At 51.8% G+C, this 11,750-nt stretch overlaps 1 protein-coding gene across 2 annotated transcripts in view; it reads left to right on the forward strand.

Moving 5' to 3' along the window:
• The window catches only part of BLK (BLK proto-oncogene, Src family tyrosine kinase), a 53,659-nt gene extending 42,280 nt beyond the window's left edge, over positions 1 to 11,379 (forward strand). For both annotated transcript variants that reach the window (XM_084767725.1, XM_084767726.1), the window contains 7 exons: positions 2,367 to 2,513; positions 2,851 to 3,003; positions 3,648 to 3,827; positions 4,904 to 4,980; positions 7,956 to 8,106; positions 9,603 to 9,734; positions 10,575 to 11,379. In XM_084767725.1, the coding sequence (XP_084623851.1) occupies positions 2,367 to 2,513; positions 2,851 to 3,003; positions 3,648 to 3,827; positions 4,904 to 4,980; positions 7,956 to 8,106; positions 9,603 to 9,734; positions 10,575 to 10,780 (1,046 nt within the window). In that variant the 3' untranslated portion in view covers positions 10,781 to 11,379. The remainder of the gene's footprint in view (positions 1 to 2,366; positions 2,514 to 2,850; positions 3,004 to 3,647; positions 3,828 to 4,903; positions 4,981 to 7,955; positions 8,107 to 9,602; positions 9,735 to 10,574) is intronic.
• The last annotated feature ends 371 nt before the right edge of the window (positions 11,380 to 11,750 follow it).

Below are 11,750 nucleotides of genomic sequence, written 5' to 3' on the forward strand. Positions count from 1 at the left end.
GTAGAGGAGGCGGGTGTAGAGGAAGCGGGTGTAGAGGAGGTGGGTGTAGAGGAGGCGGGTGTAGAGGAGGCGGGTGTAGAGGAAGCGGGTGTAGAGGAACCCCTCACTCCTCTCCTGGCTTCTTCCCTGTGAGGCCATGGGCTTGTCTAGAAGCTCTTTCTTCTTTTCATTGTTTAACTTCAACAGCTTTTTAGCCTTCCACAGTGCTGTCTCCCCTTTGCTTTTTCTCACCCAACACTGCGGAATGTCCCCACATGCACACTCATGCTCCTCATTAAGTCCAAAGCAGAGCCCCACCCCGCATTGCAAAGCCAAAGCCTTTATATGTGAGCCAAGCAAGAAGCTGCCTGAGAAGGCCGTGTGGCCCCTGGGCCGCCCCTTGGCTTGTCAGGCAGCTGCTTATTGGTATCTGTGTGAGGACCACTAATGTGCTAGCTGGAAGGTAGATGGTAGCTAGTCAGGGCTAAGGAATGTGTGAAGAAAGGATTCAGTGGGAGAGGGAAAGAGACGAAAAAGGATAATGGGGTGTGTGTGAAAATGACTGTGATTCATTACACATTGTCAAAAGTGTCAAAATAATAATAGTACAATTTTTAAAATGGTGGGCCTATAAAGATGGCTCAGTGAGTAAGAGCACTTGCTGCTCTTCTACCCACATGGCAGCTCACAAATGTCTGTAATTCCAATCCCAAAGAGATCTTCTTCTTCTTCTTCTTCTTCTTCTTCTTCTTCTTCTTCTTCTTCTTCTTCTCCTCCTCCTCCTCCTCCTCCTCCTCCTCCTCCTTCTTCTTCTTCCTCCTGCCTCTGGGCCTTGCACACATGTGGTACACAAGCATACCTGCAATCAAAACATTCAAATACATACAATAAAAATAAATGTTTAAACACACATACTAAGCCAGGTATGGTAGTGCAACCCTGTAATCCCAGAACTTGGAATGAAGAGGCAGATGGATCTCTGAGTTTGAGGCCAGTCTGTTCTACAGAGCAAGTTCCAGGACAGCCAGGGCTACACAGAGAACCCCTGCTCCAAAATAGACAGACAGACAGACAGACAGACAGACAGACAGACAGACAGAATCCTTACATCTCCATATACCCAGGGAATTCCAGACACTTCCTAAAGCAGCAGGTCCCAGGTCCCATGGACATGGGGCTGAGAGTATTGGGGTACTCCTTAAGAATACCCGGTTACCATAAGGTTGGCAGGACCTTGGAGGGCTTCAAGCTTTGGGAGCTGAATCTCCTGGAGGTGAGGAATATTTTAGCCCCTACACATGCTCAGCATCCTGGCAAGAAAAGGACTTGTCCTCACTGGAGTGCAGTGAGGATTATAAACTCAATAGTGCCAGCTCTGGGCCCTTAGGGACTGGGGCAATGAGGAGGGCGGCTTGGGCGGAGTCTGCAATATCCAGTCTATGGCCAACATACAAACAAGCTCAAGGTGCGCTGGACAGGATTTCTGCCTCTTGGCATCTTTTTGCAAGTAGGTTGTGAGAGACAGATTGGCATGGAAAGACACAAGAAGGAAAGGTCTTGAGATGAGGGCAGCTGTGACAGGAAAGTACCCACAATAGCAAGGTCCTCCTGCAGAGAGGTGTCCAGGTCTGACCCCTCGTGGCAGAGGGTGGGACTGGTCCTCAAAGGGATGTCCATAGGGAAGGGTTGGGCACCTCCCTGGTGCTTCCCAAGCCTCCTGCTAACTCTCCACTCAACGTCCTCCTTTCACAAATAAAGAGTTTGAAAAACGGGAGATTCTGTGGCAGCCACAGGGCCGGACAGAGGCATTTCACAAGGCTCAAGGAAAGAAGTTACCTAGCAGGAAATTCTTCCTTCCTCTGTGTTAACCCCTTGCCACCTGCTTCCTTGTCTATAAGAAAATGTCCACACAGACTATAAAACACAGCATGAGTTTGGGAAAAAAAAAAAACACCTCTGGGGAGTGGCCAGCTAGGCTTCTGGGAAGAGCATGGGACTGGAGGCCCTGACTGGCCATTTCTCTGGGGAAGCTATCAGACCTCAAGTCAAAGATATTAAAGTGCCAAGTCCTTTGGCGGCCCTCCATTTCTCAGTATTCCAGGCAACCCCAAAAGAGGACCCATGCATAGCTGAGAAATGATCCTGTCTGTTCTAGATTCCCTGATTCCCTGGCAGCTTAGGGATGTGAGGGAAAGTCCAGGTCAGACAGCTGACAGGGAGTGTTCCGGGAGAGCAGAAATAAGACAAAGGAAAAGGAAAATTGTGTTACAATGGCTGAGGATGTAATACGGAATCTGGGGAGACTTCTTCATGTCTCAGGAACCCCAACTCTAGCTCTGGGTTTTCATTACTGTGCCTCACTTCTCATGTGTCTGTTAACCCTCTAGGTGCCTTTTCCCTATCCGTGAAGGATGTCACCTCCCAGGGGGAGGTGGTCAAGCACTATAAGATCCGCTCACTGGACAAGGGTGGCTATTACATCTCTCCTCGGATCACCTTCCCCACCCTCCAGGCCCTGGTGCAGCACTATTCTAGTAAGAGGCCTTGGGGGAAATTCCTGGGGTCTCTGTTGTATGATCCTAAACGGTATGAATCAACTAGGTCAGGGCGGGGGCGGGGGGGGGCGGATTCCTCCAAGTCAGACTTAAGGAATTGCCCATTTTCAGCCTAATGACGTCAAGGTCAGTAGCCTAATGCTTGGTGTGGGATTGCTTGGAATGAAGCAAGGACCTGCAGTCTTGGAGAATGCAGATCAAGTCCTGCTTGCCACAGGGGGAGAGAGGAGACGGGTGACACAGTTGGGGACAGTGTGGTTCCTAAGGGAAGTCTGCCTTGGTGACCTCCTGGCCCCTCTTTTTCTCCCTGAAACAGAGAAAGGGGATGGTTTGTGTCAGAGGCTGACCCTGCCCTGTGTGCAACCAGCCCCGAAGAACCTCTGGGCCCAAGATGAGTGGGAAATCCCCAGGCACTCTCTCAAGCTGGTCCGGAAACTTGGGGCTGGGCAGTTTGGTGAAGTCTGGATGGGTGAGTGTGGCATCCCAAGTTCCCTCTTTCCACTCTCTGCTCTGAGCCTGAAGTAGCCACGGGAGGCAGGGAGCTCCACGCGGGCAGCACGTCCCTTTTCCTGAGATGCCTGTGAGGGACAGACGCAGAGCTATGTATCTTTTCAGCTAATAAAGCCCAGATGCCAAGGGACTCACATCATCCTTGTAGTAAAGAGAACTATCTGAGCATAGCACAGGCCATTCGTCTTCTGCTCTGGTCCATGTCTCTGGGGCACGACTTCAGCATTCCATCCTGATTCCCCCTACCCACCCACAGAGTCCCACACCCAGAACTGAGGCGCCTCTATCTGGACCTGCAGACCTGGTCCTTACCAAGGCTGAGAATCCCTAGGAAGAGCAAGTCAGAGCCATTGCCTTACACGCTTTAGTGGGCACCACCCCCATGTCTCCCATTCTACAGGAACCCAACCACACCCAGAACTCCATCATGGGGGGTTTCGGATACAGGTTGGCATCTTACACAAGCTATGGACTCCCATCATCCTCACCAGGAACTGCATATTCCAGCTTGGATCTTGGGCCCCATACAAAGTGGGGCTTGAATCTGTGGTAACGGGCTTTCTTCAACGTCTGAACGGCTCCTTCACTCTCCTGCCCTGTCAGGCTATTACAAAAATAACGTGAAGGTAGCCATCAAGACCCTGAAGGAGGGAACCATGTCTCCAGAAGCGTTCCTGGGCGAGGCCAATGTGATGAAAACCCTGCAGCACGAGAGGCTGGTCCGTCTCTACGCCGTGGTCACCCGAGAGCCCATCTACATTGTCACTGAATACATGGCTAGAGGTGGGGTCCTCTCTCCCTCTACAGGGCAGAATTTAGAGGGCAGAAACAAGAGTGAGGCATGGTGATGTGGGTTTGCCTGGCCTGAGGCCTCCTATGGGGGATCTGTACGCTTTGTCTTGTGAGAGGGGAGACAGAGAAACAAGATAGAATAGTTTTCAGAGAGCTGTGCTCCCAGCTCAGGGCAAGCTCAGCCTTCCAGGGTACCAGTTTTTTGTTTCTGGAGTATGTTTTCCACTCCTGGAGCATGCCCTGTGTTTCCAGAACATTGTTTCTGCTTCTGCAGCACACACACACCGTGCTTTGATCCCCACGATGATGGACAGAGCCTTGCAAAGATGGAAGGGTTCTAGGCTGAGCATCCATAGGTGGATTGAATAATCCCAGTTTCACCTCTTCTCAGTTATGGGAACCTTTGCAAGCCTATGAACATTTCACAATATGGGTGACCAGGGAAATGGGGCTGGGTAGCCTCTGCAGTGCCTCCCTGGCAGGGGGTGGGGGCAGGGGCGGGGGCAGGCAGTTGGCCAGGGATGAGACCTGGCTTAGCCTTTGACATAAGGGACCTCAGCCCCTCCTATGGCCTTGACATCACCTTCCTTCCTGTAGGTCCTCAAGGTGACCATGCTAATTATAGTAATTGTCACCAAGGGGGAGGGGGCAGCTTCATAGGTTGTGCTGGGTGCCTGCTACCTGGCTGCAATTTTCAAGAGTGCCTACATGGCAGTGGGCTCTGTGGAGAAGTCACATTTGTCACCTGGCCCAGCTGTCTCTTCTGTTGATTTCTTGTTAATGCTTGGTCCTGGGGGTGGGGTGGGGGAAGAGTCTGTCAAGGTTGGGGAGGACCAAGGAAGACACACAGGTACTTCATGCTGGAAAAGAACGCTAACCTTAGATCCAGAGTTGACATTCCAATTCAGCTCTGCTGACCCAAGAGACCCCAGACATGTCCTTGGAAAGTGTGGGAGTTAGTATTTGCCTGAAGCTTGAGGCTCCTCAGCCCTAGGCAGACCCTCCATGGACCAGGCCAGCCGAGGCAGGACCTAGTCACTTTGCAGTTGCTGTCTCTCTTTTCCTAGGATGCTTGCTGGATTTTCTGAAGACGGATGAAGGTAGCAGACTGTCCCTTCCAAGGCTGATTGACATGTCAGCCCAGGTTGGTGAGCTATGAAGCAGAAGACACCTAGAGGGATGACACTCCCTTCTGTGCTTTGTGACAATACTGAATCCCCTGGTGAGAGGCTGTGTTGATCAGATGTGGGCTGGGCTGTGAAGGACAGAAAGCCAGAAGTAATGATTACTAAATGTATAAAGACCTAAAGGTGAATAGGTGAGAGGCTCTGCCCACTGGTATCTTTTGCCCTGCACAGACTTTTAGCATGGAATGACACCTTCCTATGCCAGGTGGCAGCCGAAGCTTTACCACCCGACCCCCCGCCTCTTCTCAGCCATCAAGAAGGAAATGGGGATAATAACCTAACTTTTTTCTTCTTGGGACATGTCCCTACCACCACCCATTACATTTGCTCTTACATGTCCTCCCTACAGCACTTGCCTCAATAAGACATTTGGCTGCAAGGGAGTCTGGGAAATGTAGTTCCAATTCTGGGCAGCCATGATGAGATAAGGTAGTTGAATTAGGAAGGTAGAGATAGCAATAGGTGTTGGAAAGCCTGAGACTAGGCAAGAGTTCTGTTGAGCAGATAGGTAGGTCTGCTTTGCTATGACTTCATTCCTCAACACACCCATCCTGTCCCAGGACCCCTAAGTCTTGGTGCAGCCCTGGAAGTGGCCTCAGCCTGATGAGCAGGCACATAATTTTCTAGAAATGGCCCTCTGGGTCTGTGTATAGAAGAACTCTTTAGCCTCTGCTAGGAGAGGGCAGAATCAATATGGGGCGGTATCTTTCTCCCACAGGGACTCTAGCTGGGAGTTATAACTGGCAGGAAGGCACATCTGGTGACTCTGAGTGTGACTGTTAAAACTGGAACTCTCAGCGAGAAAGCTGTGGTCTGTGGTCAGCCTGCAAGACACGCTCCCAACGCACACAGAGCTATAACGGGGAGCCTTCTTGCCCACACTTTAACCCATTTGCCCACTTTAACTTCCTACCCTGTCCCATATTATCTGCAGCTGCTATCGGCTCAGAAACTGAGGTCACACTGTATCTTTTTCCACTGGGGTAGCTGAGACCTACTGAGGCAGCTGGTAGGATGGATGCAAAACTTTAATCCTGGCACCTGGCTTTGAGACAGGCACTCGATGAGCAGAAGCCTGTCATTGCTTTTCTTCTCTTGCCTTGCACATTCTCTTTTAACCCCACTGTGCAAAGACCCCCCCCTCCCCTTAAGGGAAAACCGGATCCTCTCCATGTGGCCTCTGCAACCGCAAAGCCAGTGCTCCTGTTCTGTGCCCTGCCACACCTCTATGCAGACAGCCTTGCACCCTTCCTGTCTACAGATTCTCAGTCCAGGACCCATTCTTGTTAGAGGTCCAGTCTACCAAGGCTGGCTCCCTTCTCCTCTGTAGCATCTTTTCCACAGGCGCAGATTGACCTACTGACTTCCCCCCCCCCCTCTCTCTCTCTCTCTCTCTCTGTGTGTGTGTGTGTCTGTGTGTGTGTGTCTGTATCTGTGTATGTGTGTCTGTGTCTGTGTCTGTGTGTCTGTGTCTCTCTGTGTTTTCCTAAATCCGATCAATAAGTGTTTGTTAACAATGTGAGTGCTTGGTTCTGCCTAGAGAGAAGCTGTGGTGTCTCTGGCTTTCCAGCCCTCACAGCCCCACACTAGCAAATGCATATTGACTGAGTGGTCTCACAGGGAGTAAATAGGTAAATGAGGAGACTTGGACATAAAATGGGGCATGTGGAAACAGAAGAGGTAGGACCAGGGCTGGAGCGTGGCTCAGTAGGAAAGGAGTTGCTAGTATACGCACTGAGTTCCTGGGCAAGTAGGATCCATTCAGAAGTCGGCTTCCTGCAGGAGCAGGGGAGAGCGGAGGTCATTTTATCTATCAGTGAGTGGCTGAAGACTTAGTGGCCCAGTGCAGATGCTTGGGACAGGCAAGGCCCCCGTTCTTAAGAACCTCTGTTCCCCTGGATTCCACTCTTACTCCCCAAATGCTCATCTGCAGGGTCTCAGCCACAGTCAGGTCATTTAACAGTGGCCCCAACTCTGTGCCCTAGAGATACGGGTGTCGCATGTTCCAGGTCAGAACTGTAGCGTCTCAGGGAAGTGATCCCCAAGGAAGTGACACGATCTGTTGGACATCAGTAATTCCCAGGCATGGCTGGCTCCTCTGAGAGAAATGTCCACTGAGGGGGCAGCTCTGTCCTTCCCTGCTATCCCCCTACACCCTGATCATCCTTTCTTCTCCTCTCAGAGGTCAAAGGTTGTCCATAGCCCCCACTAGTTTTTGCTATTCCTAGTCTACAGAACCTTGGAGACAGTTGCCTGGAAAGGGAGGACAGGAGTGGGTGTAGGTTTCACCCTTTTCAAGCCTACTTTATTTGGGGTTCTTTAAATGCTTAATCTTCCCTTCCAACCCAAGATAGGAGAGAAAGGGGGTTTAGGGGCACAGGAGAAGTAGACCTTGTTGAATTCAGTTCCTGGGAGAGATTCCCCTAGTGTAGTCAGCAGGATTTCAGCTGCCCAGCAATTCCACCAAAGTTGCTGCTGCAACCTGGAGCAACCGGAACCTCGCTGGAGCAGTCTCAAAGTGGAAAGATGAATAGCCAAACAATGCCAAGACCCAAAAAGCCCAGCCTCTTGTTTTGGGCATATATATCCTCTCAGAGTCTATACTAGGATGTGTTTCAGCTGGCAACAACCAAGCCCTGATCTCAAAGTGGATAAACATCACTTGTTCTCTTACACTTGGGATCAAAACAAAAACATGTTTACATCCAATATACCTATCCCACACTTGGAATCAAAAGAAAAACATGTTTACATCCACTACAAGCGGAGACGTCAGCTTAGCTGTTTGACTCCTTCTCTGCTGCCTTGGGCTCTGGGCTGGTCTCATAAGGAGGTGTGGGTACCATCTCTCTTCCCTCCCCACCCAGCCCCACATGGCCCCACATCTGGGCTCCATTCTTGCTGCCCTTCACCACATGGCCTGTCCCCTCAGATCGCAGAAGGGATGGCTTACATCGAGCGCATGAATTCCATCCACCGTGACCTGCGGGCAGCCAACATCCTGGTGTCGGAGACCCTGTGCTGCAAAATCGCTGACTTCGGCTTGGCCAGGATCATCGACAGTGAATACACCGCCCAAGAAGGTGAGCGAGTGCCCCTCCCCAGCCCCAGCGCCTGCCCCACCGCAACACACAGAGGACTGACTTTTGAATTTCTCAACTTCCCGGAGCCCCCTTGTGTTGTAGATGAGTAGGGACATCATGGAACTTGTTTGCCGTGGATACTGGGCCTTCCCCCAGCTACCTCAGCACTTCCTTTCCCTAGTTGGAGGGCAGAGGTGTGCCAGCATCTCAGGCATAGGAGTCCCTCGGGACTCTTCATTCAGAATGGCCTTGGTATGCTAAGCCCTTCCCAACCCGCTCCCCTCCCCCCAGCCTGGAGACGCCAGTGCACGTGCATTTGGCAAAAGGACCGAAAAGTCCTGCAACAGCGTTTTTTCATCCCCACTTGTTTCACCTGCCAATCCCCAGACTAAACTGAGAAAATATTCCCCCCCCCCGCCCCCCACTCAGTTCCTATCAACTTTCTGTGGTTGGAGGCTGTGTGCCATAGAGCACACTGGAAAACAGTGTCACCATCAGTTGAACATCAAGCAGTAACAGTTGAATGAGCTGAGCAGTGGAGTCAGGAGGATTGCCAAACCTTGGGGATCTATATCTCCCCCCTGGGGGACTTCAGGCTGGCTCCTGGGCCTGAGAAAATAGCTGGGGGAGGTGGCAAGTGCTCAGCCCGAGGTTGGCTTCCTGTGCCAGCCAGGGCTCAGCCGTCACGATCTGGACTGGCAGTGGGTTTTGCCATCCTTCCACCCAGTGGCCCTTAGAGGTGTCTGTGTGTCAGGCTTTCCTTTTGGCAGGAAGGACTGACTGAAGTGTAGATCAGTGAAATTGGCTCGCCCGTGCCACGGTCCCTGCCATTAAACAAGGCATGTGAGATAGGAAAGGACCTTTCCACCCCAAATGCAAGCGCACAGGGCTGGGACTCAGTTAACAGAGTGCTTCCCTAGCATGCAAAAGAGCCTCAGGGTGGTATCCAGCTGAGCATCAATAGGGCGTGGTGGTACACGGCTGTAATCCCAGCACTTGGAAGGTAGTGGCAGGAGAATGAGGAGTTCAAGGTTATCTCTGGCTACTATCAAGTTTGAGGACAGTCTGGGATACACAAGACCTCGTCTCCAAAAAAAAAAAAAAAATTAAAACAAAACAAAACAAATCAATAAGCCATGTGGAAGCACATGTGGGTGGCTCTGCTTTGGTGCTGTGGTGGTTTTTCAAGACAGTTTTCTCTGGGTAGTCCTCACTGTCCGTGAACTTGATCTGTAGATCAGGCTGGCCTCCAACTTGGAGATCTGCCTGCCCCTGCCTCCCAAGTGCTGGGATTAAAGGTGTGCGCGACCACCGCCCAGCAGTGTCAACAGTGTTTTTAAGAACTGGGGCAAGTGACTGTCCTCTTACATCTTGGTGTATCCAGTATCCACGTCCTGCAAGGGCCCCCAGTGAGGACCGGCAGGGAGGGGTTGGGGTTGCTGTGGGATGAAGGTGGAAGATTGGCAGTCCCTGGAGCTACTGCACTTTCCTGGCAGGAGCCAAGTTCCCCATCAAGTGGACTGCCCCAGAGGCCATCCACTTTGGGGTGTTCACCATCAAGGCTGATGTGTGGTCCTTCGGAGTCCTGCTGATGGAGATCATCACATATGGGCGTGTTCCGTATCCAGGTAGGTACTGACCCCGTGCTTCCTACCATCCTCCTGGGACACCCTGAGGGTGAGTCCCCAGGCCAGTACCTGCAGGTACCTCATACTGGTGAGGGTGTGGTCTTGTCACAGGAACCAAAGACCAGACAATGCAAAGCCAACAGCATCCTTAAATATGGCACCGGGGCTGGGGAGATGACTTCTTGGCCAATGCACTTGATAGGCGAGCGTAGAGGACTTGATCCTGGTCCCTTAGAACTCAGGGGTGATGCTGGGCACAGCAGAGCACATCTATAATTCTGACATTCCTGCAGTGAGGTGGGGGAGAATGTTAGGAGAGGCCCCAGAAGTTCAAAGGCCACCTAGCCTGAAGTTTGCAGTGGCAAATAACATGAAGAGACCCTGTCTCAAACAAGAATGAAGGCACCGGTAGACGCTGGAGGCCTTTGCCTATTGTTCTGCTCCCAATCTCTCTCCCTCTCCCTCTCCCCCCCCCCCCCCCGGTCTCTCTCTCTCTCACACACACACACACACAGAGGGACAAGGGGAGAGAGATTGGGAGAGGCAGAAATTATATGGCCCCAGAACCAGGCATAATGGCTCAACATGTGATTCCAGCACTTGGGAGGCTGAGACAGATAGATCTTGAGTTCAAGGCCAGCCTGAGCTGTACAAGAAGACCCTGTCTAAAAAAACAAAGTGGTACATTCCCACCACCTATGTGACCTGCAAGGGTTAGGTTGGCCCCAGTGTGTCAGAGCCTGCTTTCTCCCTTTTAGTGCTGGTCTCTGTCCCTCAGGGCCAGTGGCTGCGCTCCTGGAGTGCCACCTGCCCTGAAGCACCCTGTCCACCCTCCTGCAGGAATGAGCAACCCTGAGGTCATCCGCAACCTGGAGCATGGCTACCGCATGCCGTGTCCAGAGACGTGCCCACCGGAGCTATACCGTGACATCATCACTGAGTGCTGGCGAGGCAAGCCGGAGGAGCGGCCCACCTTTGAGTTTCTGCAGTCAGTGCTGGAAGACTTTTACACGGCCACGGAGGGCCAGTACGAACTGCAGCCCTAGCAACCACGTGGGCTCTGCAGGGCTCCCTGCCCAAGTCTCCTTCTGGTCACTGACTCTGGGTTAATATGTGCACATCTGGTTCTTCCTCCAGACCAGACAGGCCGTATAGTCAGGGTTTGGCACACCTACTTCTCAGGCGAGGGAACCAGGAGACAAAGGTAGCTTCGTGGTGGGACATGGACTCTCAAGGCACAACCTTAGTCTACCCTTGCCTTGCTCCACCCTTCACTGGCTGTGTGCCTTCGGGCAAGTTACTTAGCCACTCTGTGTCTCCTTTTATTTTCGTGTAAAACAAGGAAGGATCATATTAGAACCAACCTCCAGTTGTGTTCAGGGACCAGGAGGGTGCTGAGAGCAGAGTCTGTACTAGTAGCGATGGACGGTATATAAGGCTGTCCCAACCCAGAGGGTGACTGGTGGCAGGCGACCAGAGCTCCCACTTTCCTGACCTTCAAGTGGTACCCTGTCTGCTGCTCCAGAACCACAGGCCGATAAGCCAGGTTGCTCTGGCCTGGCTGTGCCCCTGCACTTTGGGACTTTTCTATAATAAAGTCATGAACATTTTTACTTTTTCCAGATCTTCCACTGTGACACAATACAAGATGTGTATAGGAGGTGGGGAGCACCCTGAACGTTGCCCCCACACACACACCCCTGAACCCCCAACAAAGGACAGTGGGCACCATTGAAACTGTCTTTACTGGCCAGCAGGTGGCGATCTCACCTCACAAAACCTATGTCTGGAACTCCTGGGCTCCAAGAAAGCAAGCACCTTCAGTTTCCCCAGAGCGTGGACAGAAAGCCACGAGATGGGATGCTGATCTCCCCGAGTGTGGGCTCTCTCAGATGCTTCTCTGTCTCTCATTAATCCTGTTTTGTCTATGTAGGCTTTGGATGGAGGGCACTATTTAAGTTTATAGAAAAATAAGTAGAAAGGGTCCAGTCTCTATAAACCCTCAACCCTTTTAGA

Source organism: Acomys minous, assembly GCF_964271855.1.
Source record: "Acomys minous genome assembly, chromosome: 18".
NCBI classification, from domain to species: Eukaryota; Metazoa; Chordata; class Mammalia; order Rodentia; family Muridae; genus Acomys; species Acomys minous.